At 39.0% G+C, this 13769-nt stretch overlaps 1 protein-coding gene across 3 annotated transcripts in view; it reads right to left on the reverse strand.

Moving 5' to 3' along the window:
- FBN1 (fibrillin 1) overlaps positions 1-13769 on the reverse strand; it is a 146847-nt gene that overhangs the window by 72653 nt on the left and 60425 nt on the right. For all 3 annotated transcript variants that reach the window (XM_038146667.1, XM_038146668.1, XM_038146669.1), the window contains 5 exons: positions 10395-10553; positions 7394-7552; positions 5922-6062; positions 5045-5164; positions 1491-1616 (listed from right to left, as the gene is read on the reverse strand). In XM_038146667.1, coding sequence (XP_038002595.1) covers positions 1491-1616; positions 5045-5164; positions 5922-6062; positions 7394-7552; positions 10395-10553 — 705 coding nt within the window. The remainder of the gene's footprint in view (positions 1-1490; positions 1617-5044; positions 5165-5921; positions 6063-7393; positions 7553-10394; positions 10554-13769) is intronic.

Genomic DNA, 13769 nt, shown 5'->3' on the forward strand with positions numbered 1-13769 from the left:
GCATTACTCACCCTCTGACCTAATGGGATATCATGGAGGATTCAAATAGGAAAAGGTGCAGGACCCAGACACTGTTATTCTGAACACTGCACAGTTACTCATGAAACGGGAAAGGAAAAAAAAAAAAAAAAGCAAGTACAGAGAATTCTGTTCTTGATTTGAGTAAGCTTTTATATCCTCTCAGTCTTTACTTCGTCCTGGCGCAGATGAAATCAGTTTCGGATGTTACATCCAAAAAAAATCAGTAGTATTTACCAGATTCATCTAAAGAACTACACACAGTTACATTAAGGTATGGCACAATGCCATGGTCTTTACTGATTAGTGTGTGTCCATACAACTCAATGCATTACAATGCCAGAGATGAAACTGTTTCATAAGTGGATGCAACAGACATTCTGGCAGCACATGCAATGGAATTAAAAATGTTTTACCAGACTGCCGATGTCCTGGTTTTTATTACTATTAGCACATGGTATTTGGTGGGAAAGGAAGAAATCAGAATAGAGAGTTTTTTCCTGAATAGTCTAATTTCCAAATATATTTAGTCAATGTACTTCCATAATAAGATATTTTAAAAGCAGTTTATGGTGCTAAATTGTATCTAAAAAAAAAAGTCAGGAAAAATAGAGTCTTAAAATGTCTGTCTCTACCAAGGATTAACAGAATCACTACTAGCACATAAAATCACTGGATCATAATGACATTACAATATATTCAGAATCGTGCTATTTTCCTTAATATTGCAGCTGTCTTGGACAGAAATTACACTTCTAGACATAGTGTGTTTTCTTTTTACTTACAGGCTAAGTCAGACAAAAATAATTTATGATTAAGAAAAAAAAATCGTGTATCTATCCCAACCAGGAATTTTGGCATTAAGTCTTTGAGCTGAATCACTGAGATAATATTCTGCCAAAAATGTTTCTAAGAACACTGCTTGAAATTCTTTTAACGTATGAATAGATCATTGGGAACCCTCCCAAAGACCTTGGGAAGCATGATAAAGAACATTCTTCTTTTTTCCCCCTTTACTAAAGGTCTGGGAGGTAGGAACACATCAATTATGTTTACAAATTTTTGTTAAAACAATTTTTATAGGTCAGACCAGCCTGCATCTACATAAACCACACTGCTAGTCACCCAGTAAGATCCCATAAAGCATGCTGTTAAGCACACAGTAGAATCAGGCAGCATGTGACTCGTGCTATGTTTTAAAATGTACCACTCCCATCAAAGAAACTGCATTTTGTGATAGTGGTATGTGCTATTTCTCCTGCTGGACAGACATCCCGTTGAGGATTGCCAAGCCAAGGCTCCAGAACTGGCTGCAAAAGACATTTCACTTGCCCTCCCAGATACAGCAAAAGGTATTTGGATATCTGACTCTTGTTCCTTCCCCCCACCAGGGGTACTTTTCTTCTTCACTGATGTGAGTAACCTCTTGCAGCTGTAATTACCGATATGGAATAACTTCAGAAAAGTCTTACCTTCACAGTTTTTCCCATCAACTGCCACTTGAAAGCCAGCATTACACACACAATGAAAACTGCCATCTGTATTTATGCATCGTCCATTATTACAGATACGACCATTCTGTAAGCATTCATCGATGTCTGAAAGTCAACCAGAAAGAAAAAGAACATTTTGGGAGATTCTTTTTTATACTCAAGAGCAATTTTTCCCATTTGCCCTTCCCCCGGGTTTTTAAACCTCCGTGAAAATTGTATTACCTGAAAAATGATTTATTTTGATTTCCATAACTGAACATTATGGGGGTGGAAAATGTTTGTCAGCTTGAAATTTCAAGTTGCTTTGAAAGAATTTCAGTGAACACTACCCTGCAGCTTTCTCAAACAAGAATCACAATTTTTGCAATTTTTTTTAAATTTTTGCCCATTGTCAAAATATTTTTACTGAACTTTAATTTAATTTAACAGTACCTAACTACTTAAGGAAATACGTGGGAAAGCTTGTATTTTGCTGCTGCTTTGTAAGATAACAGGAAAGTTCAAGACTTTCCCACCTCAGAAGAATTTCTCCTGCTTACTTTGTATTTGAAACATCAGATCCTCTTTCCCCTCTCTCTGCAGGAGGTGCTTGGCAAGTGCTTTGGAGGACCTGAAGAGTGATATCACACGAGGCTGGCAGCTCTCCCTCTCCTCCAAAGGAGGGGAGAGGAGATGCTGAGACAGACTGTCTAGACATTTTTCAGATTGCTCAGTATTCTCCATCAAGGTCTGGACCATCTCCCAGAGATTCCTGCACACAGGGGACTCTGCTCACAGGGATCACAACCAGCCCATGCAGACCTGTCTACTATGCACCCATGCTTCCCAAATACCCTGGGGGTGCCCTTCCCAAGCCCTCTCCGTGGAAATGCATTGCTGCACTTCAGGAGGAAGTGGAGCACAGGGTGTCCTCCCAAATGGCCCTGATCTCTGGACACTTAGGCCAGGGGAGCTGATGCCTCTTGAAATTGTGAACCTACACTTGCCTTCTTAGCAGCATGGTAATTCTGTGAAGAGTCTAAGAAATCCCTGAAAATCACTGTTTTGCAAGCAAGCAACCATGCCAGCAGAGGCACAAGCTGCTCAGTGACCCCTCACTGCAACAGCAGCTTGCAGCCCTCCACCAAAAGTGTACAGGCTTGATAAACCTCTTTTGATAAACAAGCACCATCAAGCAGCAATGCATAAATGTGAGTTTCCTCTCTGCTCAGTCCCTTTTCACCCCACTTTTCCGGCCCTTGACTGCACCTGTGTCTGGCTTCAGCTACTCCACCAGCTTTCTTCCTTAGGACAGGCAGAAATGCTACAGCATCTCAAGGCCTTTTAATTTTTTAGATCTCATTTGTTTTTGTATTTTTATGCATCTGATGCCATTTAAATGTGTCAAAAATTAATACTGAACCTCATTGTTCTTTACATACACACAGCTGATCAGAGTCCCACCACTAGTCCAACATATATCTAATTTTCAAATGAAATAACATCACCATTTTTTTCTCCTCAGAGAAACTTGCAAAGCATCAAAGTACCCTCTCTCAATGAAATATCCAAAATTGCTGTCATCTCCCTGTAGGACCTGACCTCCTCTCATCAGAAATGTGGAGCAGATTATAGTAAGCACTTAGCTGTTAAAGCACACATTGACAGCTAATCATAATAAAATTTAACCTTTTTTTGAGGTCCTTTTCATATCCTCTCTTCTGCAATTGACAAGCATTTTTTGTTCAGATCGTTAATCATAATGTGACTTTATTCACCTATGTCTCCAATTAAGATATTAATTCAGCCAAGCTCATATTAGAATTATAAGGGTTCCTAAGAACAGATGAATCAGTAGCTTGCAATAAAGACTGCAATGTTTAGTCACCAATCAGAGTCATCATGCAGAAAAAATCCCTCCCTGGAACCTCAGAGCAAGGAACAGATAAACATCTGGTCATTATGGAGACTTCGTTTTTCAAGAGCTTGAGAGACTTCATAAAGAACACATTTCCAAAAGCACATCAGCACAGACACATTTGTGCATGCAAAAAAATAAAATCTCTACGTCCAAAATAGTAATGCAAAGTAATTCTACAGCAAATGCTGATTTGGCAGGCACCAGTGCTATATGTACACTTTGCCAAATGCACCCCACTAGTCTTTTTCTTTCCCCTACACTGACCTAAAAATTCCTTTAGAATACCAAGATTCTGTTCATCACAGCATTTTCTGCTCTGGCTGTCAAGCAGGCACAGTTCCCATAGACTGCAAAGGAACTGCTAAGTGACCACACTTAAATGCCATTAAGCTACTGGGCTTCTGACAACCATGTATTTGTGTAATGAATCAGTCAAATTAAAAGTGTGTGACAAAAATGACTCATGAGTAAATTCATCACAGCTGAGACTCCCCTTCAGCACTCCCTCACCACCAGTCAGCTGAACTATGAAGATGCTTCCGCAACACGGCTGCTTGGCAGCAATTAGGTCAAATACTCCCCAGCAACAGGCAGCAGTGGTGCTGGCTCTGCATGTTTTCCTGGACCAGAGAGCAAGCTTCTGTACCACAAACACCTCTCTGATTCACAAAAGGAAGGAAAGAAATGCACACTAATACAGGTAACTTTCTTCTGGCTTTTTAGAAACTTTCTGCTTCAGACTGAGTGCATGCTCTGCACCCTGCACCCGGTGCAGGAAGCAAAATATGAAGACAAGCTGTGACTCTGAGCCTTCAAACATCCTGTTTCATTTAGATGCTTTATTTCTTATGGACTATCAAAGACTATTTATTCCTCTGCCAGAAATCTTTCATCATGCCTTAATTATAAAGGACTGCATCCATCTACCTTTGCTGTTGAATCCCTACCCCAATTTGGGAGTCACAAAATCCTGACAGAGGGTTGGCTAACCGCTGAGTTGTGTTCCCACTCCCACAGGAAGACAGGATGAAGACCATCAGGACTACAGTCGAGTCAGATCTTCAGAATAACTATAATGAGGATTCTGAGGCTTCCCCATCTAGAGTTTCCCTACTTTTTTTTTTTTCCCCACTACTTTTCCATAGCTAAGTTTTCATTGTTGTAATTTATCTTTAGTTATTTCTCTGGCAGTAAGCAGAGAAAACACACGGGCAGTGTAACCTTATATTTACTCACTGGAAGTTTTATCTTTCTACCCAACTTCCTTAGTCTTTAATACATAAAGTGTTTCTCCAGTGAAGGGATGCTTAATTGTCCTTGAGATCTTCAAGCAGCAAAAAAAAAAGTCTTAATATTAAAAAAAAAAAAAAAAGGCAAAAAGCCAAGAAAAAATGTCTCTTCTATTTCAAAGCCATAAATAGTGCCAAGATCCTTTTAGCACAAGACAAAATGCCTTTTCTCATAACCCAGTCAGTGAACAGCCAGCTCCAGCAGGTCAGTCATTTTTACTGCCATACCTCAATTTTATTTTTTTTAAAAACTCCCATATTTGACCCATCTGTTAAATTTTGCTTGCAAACTATTTTCCCTCCTGATAAGTAGACAATAGCAGATGTGGCTGTATGCCCATTACCTCGGCACTCCGTTCTGGTGGCCGTGCTCTGATACCCAACACGACACTGGCAGATGTAGGATCCTTGTGTGTTCACACAGTCACCACCAATGCATGGATTCCTTTCACATTCATCAATATCTGTGGAACACAGACAATACAATTTTATTACCACACTGGCTGGCAGTTATTTTTGCCTGCAGGGGTATTTTATCATTTTGTACTTGGAGAAATAGTGCCCTTCAATCCTTAAGAAAAGGGGACATCACTGAGATCCCAAAAGAAGATCCCACGTTTTAAGATAAACAGGATCTGAGAAAAATGAATTTTCAGTAAAATATTGCATGTGTGAGAGATTCAACATCTCCACACTCCCAGCTCCACTGAAGATTTTGACAGAACCAAAATCTTGCCTATAAGAGACAGCTAATCATTACTTCTGTTGTTGAGCCCCTGCTGAGTTCCAAGCCTAAACGTCTCAAGAGCCCAACAAGATACTACTCATGAACTTAAAAAGGACTTGTAAATCCTACTAAGCCTAAATTTATGATTTTTTTAACAATAGGTCATTGCATACTCAAAAAGCTGGTAGCATTTTAAAGAGTCCATTTTCAATAACTAATAAACACATTATAGTAATGGGTTAGTAAAATAAGAAATCCTTGCTTCCGTGTAATTTTGTTACAAGATTTGTTAAATACTGTTTTAAAGGCAAAATTGTTGTAAAAATAAGTTTGCCATTGAAATCAATCAGTTTGTCAAAGTCTCTTCACTGGGGTTTTTTTTTGGAGGCGGGGCTCTTCTATTTAAGAACTCAGTTATTACATTGTGTGGAGAAGAATGTTTTTTTCTCTAAAATGAAATTCCCCTCTGTGATTTACAGCAGAAAACCACATACCAAGGCATTCCTCTCTACCATGCAGTTGGAATCCTTTGTTGCACTCGCAGCGGTAGCTCCCAGGAGTGGGAATACAACGCCCATTTCGGCAGAGATGTCGGAATGTTTGGCAATAGTCAGTTAAGTTCACCGGCAAGATCGCTGAAATAACAACAGTTGGAAAACTATTTTAATAGTTCATCATAATAGTTTCTGATAATCTACAACTTGTGCAGGATTTTCCATTAAAAATCAACATTTACCTTCCATTGTAATGTGAATTACATAGTGAAATGGGAGAGAGAAAATGGCACTTTGACTCTTAGAGATTTGTTTGAAAACAGCTAACAACCACAGAAATTTTCATTGAGGCAAGTCTGGTTGTGTTTTCATCTTTTGTCCTATCAAAGAGGACTATGTTTCCTCATACCTAGAGGTAAAGTGGATGTGTGGCACTGCAGGGACACTACTAAAAGCCTGGAGCAGCAAAGAGCAAGCAGACTGGTTCATTATTTTCGCTTTCTCAGATAGCAGTGAGGAGGGCAGGGATAACCCTGGGAATATGCCTATACTGTCTTTGGCAGGCAGGCGTGAGCTGGCTCTGTCCCTGCTACCAGCTGACCAGAAGCTGTGCAACTACGTCAGTGCAGTGTCAGCCTAAGCTAAAATACTTTGCCTCTTAGGCTTATTAGCTCAGCTTGGTGCTGAACCAAGACTAAATAGTTTCAGCTGGTGCCAGTGCAAGCAGAGACTGCTTGCATCTGCAGAGTATGGGCAAAATCAGCTTATGTTCACTTGCAAAAGAGTATGTGGTTATGCCAAATGATTTCAGGTGGCACATGCCTACTCCAGACCACATGGGCACGTAGTAAATTCTCTGAGCAAAGACAAAAAAAAGGACTATATGATATTGGTATATTGCTCTATATTGATAGTCTGCTCTGGCTTCCTTCTTACTTTATGGAAAACTAACCCATCCATGTGTATCACTAAAATAGTTCTTACTGTGCACTGGATCAGTCTCAGTGTCCAGCAGAGTTTTGATCAGTACATTTCCTACCTGGCCAAGTGCAAGTGAGGAAAACAACCTGAAAGAAGTTGCTTTCTCTCAGACAAGCTCTTTAAGGTAAATATCTTTCACAAACTAGTCAAAGAGCTATTCATATTCTGCAGTGCTGACATGCAGCAAAGCTCACAACAGCCTTGAAATAACAGTAATGTAACTACTACAATACATGAGCCACAGTACAGACAATGAGAATGTGATTTTTGAAACCTATCTTATCAAGGACATCACTACTAATGAGATAGGTATCTTGACAAGGTACATGGTAGGCAGGCTCTGATTAAAAGGACATGCAGAGCCTCCATGCCCACATAAAGTAAGTAAAAGACACCAACAGCTAAGGGAGCACACTGCTCCTGAGAAATGCATGTTTTTAAAGAAGCTAAATGCACATGGTGCAAGGAGAGGCTATTTCTTTCTCTCTTACGATGAACTGGCGGAGCTCGAGATGGATAGATGATTTCTGGATGCGGAGGAGGGTAAACATCAGGAAAGAGTGGCGGCGGGATGACGTCAGGACGGGCCGGAGGAAGGTCGGGCCTTGCTGGCAGCATAGCAGCTACTGTGCACAATTTACGATACTCGTCTGAAACATGAAAACATGAATGCTGTTTTAGACTCTTGCAGCCTGCTCTATTTAATCCAACACTCTCCCTTTTTGCAGTGTTTCAGATTAGCAATAACAAACCTTAAATAATCTGGAAAATGTGAGCTTATATGTTTTCTTCATAGCAAAAAGCTTTGCTCTCTGAATTGAGTCATTAATCCACAGAATCTCAACACTACTTGTCAGAAGACTGCCAGTAAAAAGGTAACAGAACTGACATTCTGGACATGAAATTGAACAGTGAGGCAGGGACCTGATCCTAATCCACTTAGTCTTCTTTCAAGCAAAAATCTTTGGTGAACTCAGTGTGAAGTTTACCTAAAGAAGGACTTCTGGATTTGATCCCAAGTTAATTTAACAGAAAGCTTGCCACAGAGTTAGAAAAATACTGAACAGGGAAAAAAGCCCAGTTTCAACTGGGTTTCTTAAAATTAATGTCCTAAAACAAAGAAATACAAATATAAGCAATGAGGCAAAACCAATTAGAAAATGAATATACTAACACTATTTCCCTGGGAAAATTAAGTTTGCCAATAAAAGCAGAAACCAAACAAGGGGCAGTCTAAGCAGTGTAGTCAAAGAGAAACCAAGTCAGATCCACATAAATTCATCCTTTTCCAGGTGATGAGAAAATTATCTATTTTGCTGTAAGCACATTCTATGGTGTGTGCATTGCATTCTTCTATTCTTTATCTCTATTAGTGGCATCTGCCCTACTGCCCCACTTTTCCTATTGCCCATGACTCTTTTGTCTTCAGGAAGTGTGGGTTTGGAACTTGCAATCTAAAAAATGCACAGAGTATCACAATTAAAGATCACATTCCAGCTGACCTAATTCATGTTAACAATTTGTGTGCACACAAGTAATTATTTGTGCAGCCAATATCTTTGAACTTCAAAATTTAAAGTCTGTGGAACAACAGGGAAGAGGAATTATATAATAGGGGGAAAATCTAGAGATTAATGAATTCCTGAAACAATATGAAAAACAAGAACAGAAAAATAAAGTAAATGTTGGGAGAACTAAGCTGGATATTTCAGCCTTCAACACTTTCACCGTATCTCCTTCCACCTGTAAAACACATTAGAAGCTCTTCTTGAATCACAGAAGATTTGTAAACAAACATCATAGCCTAAAGTTCTGCTTTTCCTGATGATGATGTTTGCATTTATTTAATGCTGTTGGGTGATCAGTTTGCTTCATGTTTCACTGCACTTCACTCTATTGTTCCTTTTAGTCTTTAAATAGTGTCAATGGTAAACTCTGTTATTCCACATAAACAATTCCCACCATATTATGAAAAATACAGTGCAAGCCTTTTTTATTGCTACTTCAATTTCCATTTGTAATCCTAGCAATTTTGGAGCTTCTATTTTGTAGCAGCAACTGGGTCTGCTGCCCACATATAAAATGCAACTACTCAGTTACGTTATGCAGCTAGTGCTCTCCTTTATATTGCAGTAAATTTCCATTTCAGAGTTAAAGATGCTTTGGGCCACTGACAGCTCTAAATTCCTTGTCCCCCTTTCTCAGGATATACTATGTAAGGAATATCTGAACTTGATTACATAACGCCAGTAATAGCTTAAATGCATGTAAAGCTTTTCAAAGAATTTTAAAGCATTTTTTAAAAGGGCAATTTATAGTCTCAATTTATATCTCAGGTCAGAAGCAAAACCAAAAAAGAAGTGGCATGTAACCATGATCTGGAAGACCTTGCACAGATTTATGAGTCAGGAAGTCCTGGGTTCTAGCTCCTTCTCCGTGACGTCTAGGTCTGCAGCCTTGGCCAAATTACTTTACTTTTCCACCCAGTTTACTCACCAGTTAGATATGAACAATTAAAAAGTATTTGAAGAAAGCAAGAACTGTGTTACAACTGAAAAATTTCTCCTATTTCAGACGGTTATCAATAGAGTGCACCCAGTTTTAGCATTGTTCTAGCCAGTTTTGAACTTTTAACATGTTTAAATATTAATAATAAGACAGCAACAGAAAGTCTTCCAACAGTTCTCATTGTAGATTTCTGCTCAAGTATTATGCAGTTTCACTCCAAGGATTAAAAACAAGAATAATAAAAACTCCCATATACGAACTCTGACAATTTCTTCAGAGTTACGCTGCTATAGTGTTACAATCCTATTCCTCCATCTGCACCTCCCTGAACCGCCTCCTATGAATTCTTAAATTTCATGTCTTCTCTTCTAAAGGATTTTATTAGGTCTCCAGTCCTAAACAATCTCAAAATCAGTTTCCCTCCAGTCCCTCATAACAATCTTCACCATCACCATCTTGTCTCAATTCAAGTGATACATTATCTGAGGATCTCAATACACAAGGAGGCAATAAAGAATTTTGGTAGCAGAGAGAAATCATCTTCTGTGTCCACCTTCAGGAAATATATGGCACCTCAGAAAGCTTGTCATGAGGAAAGAAATCCCTGTTTCCCAATGAGAATGAAAATGCAGAGGGATTAGGGATGTATTAAAAGGGTCTAAAGGAAGTAACTTGATCTTGAAGAGGATTTTGAAAACTAAGCTGAAGCAGGTAAGGTCAGAATAACTTGACTAAAAAACACTAATTAGCAAGAAATAATTCTTTCTGTCTGCTTGCCCTCCTGGGGGTCCTGAGCACTCATCCACATAGGAGGCTTCGCTTGAGCAGGGGAGCTGGACTAAACAATCTGCCAAGGTGCCCTTCAGCCTCAACCATTCTGTGTAGCTCTTAAATGAAAACATTACTGCTAAAAAACCAACCACAACTAAATCACTGCTAATTCAGCGTTGAGCCATGCTGACTGGAGCTCGGGTGGGTTCATACCGGTGGATCTGATGGGGCACATTTCGGGAGCGGTGGCGGGGGTAGATGACCAGCAGCGGCCGCTGTCACAGCAGCACTGCATCTTGGACAGGGGCTGTGGCAGCTGGTTGCCACAGCGCCCGTTGCTCAGCGTGGAGTAGCAGAATCCAGGGCGCACGTCTGCCGAGAGAAGGAAATGGATGGGTGACCGTCAGTTCAACGAGAAACGCGGCTTTCACAAAAGCGAGAGGTCCCATTTTTCTGGAGTGATTTGCATTATCAATGGCGTAGCCCTTGCAACATTACAAGAATCAGAAAAATAAAAAACCTCTACAATATTTGGGCTGCTTTGGGCTCAAGTGTAACCTGTAAGAAAGCAGCAGTGAAATATGGAGCAGCAATGCATTAAAGGATGCAAAAATGCAGTAAAAACATATATTCAGTATATAACGACATATGCTTCCATGGCCCTAAAGAAAAATTGCAGTGTCATCTTTATTACAGACAGTATCAGATCAATTAAGTCTTGATTTGAAAGCACTGACACACAGCAATAAATTCACAGCATTGCAATTCACAAAGCTTTAGTTCATTTTTCATTAGTCATGGCTTCCCCAGCTGAAGTATATAGTGATTTGACAAGATATAGGCTCGCAGGCAAGAAAGTGCAACACAGTTTAACTGGTGCAATCACACTGTTTATGGAGATCTGTTGATTTCCTGTCTGAAAGGGTAACCATGTGTTGTACAAAGAATGTCCTGTACTCAGATTTTATATACTCAGCTCTGTGCAATGTTGTTAGAGATAGCTCAGCTTAGAGAAGGACTAGAAAATGTGGATGGGATTTAAAAAAAATCACAAAAATGAATCTTGTGATACCATCTGAAGCTTTGAGGAATTTTTTCATAATATGTCACATCATGTCAAACTCAATATAAGCTGTAATGTGATTTGACGCTGCATGATAAACCAAACCAAGTTTGTTTCTAAAATATACAAATAGTTGCTGTCAAAATGTAGCGGGAAAAGTTGCAGATCTAGTCTTACAACAGCAGACATCATTCCCTAAAGAAACAATACCTCAATTATCCAGGGCATGGTGGATTCATCTGTCTAGTACCAGTGCTTTCCAGAATTCACTAGCTATGCAAGTGGATATAAAAAAAAGCAGGGGAGTTTCTTACTATTTTGAGGAAATTGATATATAGTGATATGTTGTGAGAATCTGTGATAGTTCTGTCTTTTATTAGCTGGAACCCTAAAGATGGATATTACTGACAATACAGCTAAAAGAATCAGTTGGCCATTATTTCCGAACTTTATTTAGATCACTCATACTATCATATGATGGAAACCTGAAACAGAGAACAAAAAAATCAGGTTTCAGTTCTACTACTGGTTCTCTATTTTCTGCTGGTGCCCAGCTAAACTGTGACATACTTAGTCCTTCATCTACCCTCTTAAAAATCAAATAGAACTCCTTGGAGTTGAAACTGTTCTCCAGTACCCCTGGAGAGATATTCAGTTGTTTGGTGTGATGGTGGGGTGGATGGGAAGAAGAAAGTAATCTAACAGACCTGATAATCATCTTTTGGAATTCATCCTTCTCCATTTTGGTCAGTACCAAGTTTTGAAACATTTAAGAGCAGTAATGGAAAGTGGAAAAGGAATCTACATGGGATCTGTGCAAGTACACAATGTGCCATGAAGAGATAAGCATACAGCAAACACCTTTATCTACCTACAATTATAAGAGTGTATCCAAAAGCCACATCATTTTCAGAAAAAAACTCTGCAAGTTTATGAGAAAAATACCAAATCTTTCCATATTCCTAATCAGAAGGCATTATTCTTACTTTTCCCCCCCTTCCTTTTCTGTTCCAAATGGTAAAAACACACAAACCAGGACAAGAACAACAGGAAATTACCTTTATCTGTTTCAGTTTTCAGTATTTATTGTTTTTACTAAAATTTATAGTCTTCTGAAAAGGCAAAAATCACCCCGAGAATAAATTTTAATAAAAACGTGTCTCTCAAAAAGAAAAAATGTAAAAAGAGGCCATCAAAAAGTAACACAGACCAAACAAATTTATGCCAGTTGGAATTATGGGCTAGCAACTTTCTTCACTGCACTCTTCATGCACTTGGGATGAGATGCCCTGCTCTTGTTTCTGCTCTTCAGCTCTAGGAGATAATATCTTTGCTTTGTCTATTCTTATTTTTAAGATTTGTAATAATGGAGCTCCTGGTGAATCCTTTGGATGTCTGGCCCCAGTGCTGCTGAGCTGGAGTCCCCTAAGGGATACATTTCTCAGAAGCATTTCCTCCTCTCTAACAGAACAGACACGTCCAGCTAACACTTTTCACTTAAGACAGGCATGTTGTAATTAAATCAAGATTACATGTTTTGCCTAGCACTAACACAGATCTGGGCTCTGTCCCTGTGAATATGGCAAGAATGTGTCTGCAAATTAGACAAGAATCCAAAATATCTACAGACAATTGATAGTGCTTCCCATTTACCACATTTTGCCTTGAACACAAAGCCAAAATTTCAGTGATGGCTCATAGTCTGACATATTACCATACCTTGTCACCATTTAAAACTCCAATTCTTTAGCTGAGTTACTTCAGCCTACAAATACAGGGGGTAAAAATGCTGAGAAAGTGCAAGAATATGACATGGGTCTGAATGTTGGGCTGCCCTGACAGAGTGGTGACTATAAAAAGTAAAAAGCAAATGCAAGTTGGGCATCTCTAGAATTTTTTTTACAGAAAGGTAAATCTTGCTCACAAATATTAAGTACAGGCAGCAATCAATGATTTAATGAGCCATAGCAATTTAGAAGCTATTAATCTGAAGCAATAAAAGCAACTCCCATTGGCATTTTAAGTGTACAGTATGGATCAAATCTACAGGAAAGCTATTCTTGATAATGGAAGAAAAGCAGTTTATTTCTTACAGCCTGCAGAAATCGAATGGCACCATTCAAAATTAATCATAACCCAAACTACTTGCAGATCTCTTGGGAAAGTTAGTATTATTTGTGACTTGTGACTTATCTCTGTGAATTTTGGGATTCTTTCAAATTTATTTCCAAAATTATTTCCTACCAAAGGTACTGAACAGGATGTTGTCTTGGTTCCTAGTGCTGGCACTGTGTAAGAACCATTAAATAAATATGCTAAAACTGAGGAAATAAACCTTTAATTTGATTTTTGCTCAAAATTCAGCACTGGCACAAAAAATAAGTTACTGCACAAAAATGAGAAAAAAACAATTAGTTAACTACTCGACCTGCCTCAGAGTAGGCTGTATGCTTCCCAGAAGCATTAACTGCTAACACTGTTCTTTCAGGGCTTTGGCACTGCAGTGGCAATCATTTCATTCACAA

This window comes from Motacilla alba, chromosome 10, assembly GCF_015832195.1.
Source record: "Motacilla alba alba isolate MOTALB_02 chromosome 10, Motacilla_alba_V1.0_pri, whole genome shotgun sequence".
Taxonomy (NCBI): Eukaryota; Metazoa; Chordata; class Aves; order Passeriformes; family Motacillidae; genus Motacilla; species Motacilla alba.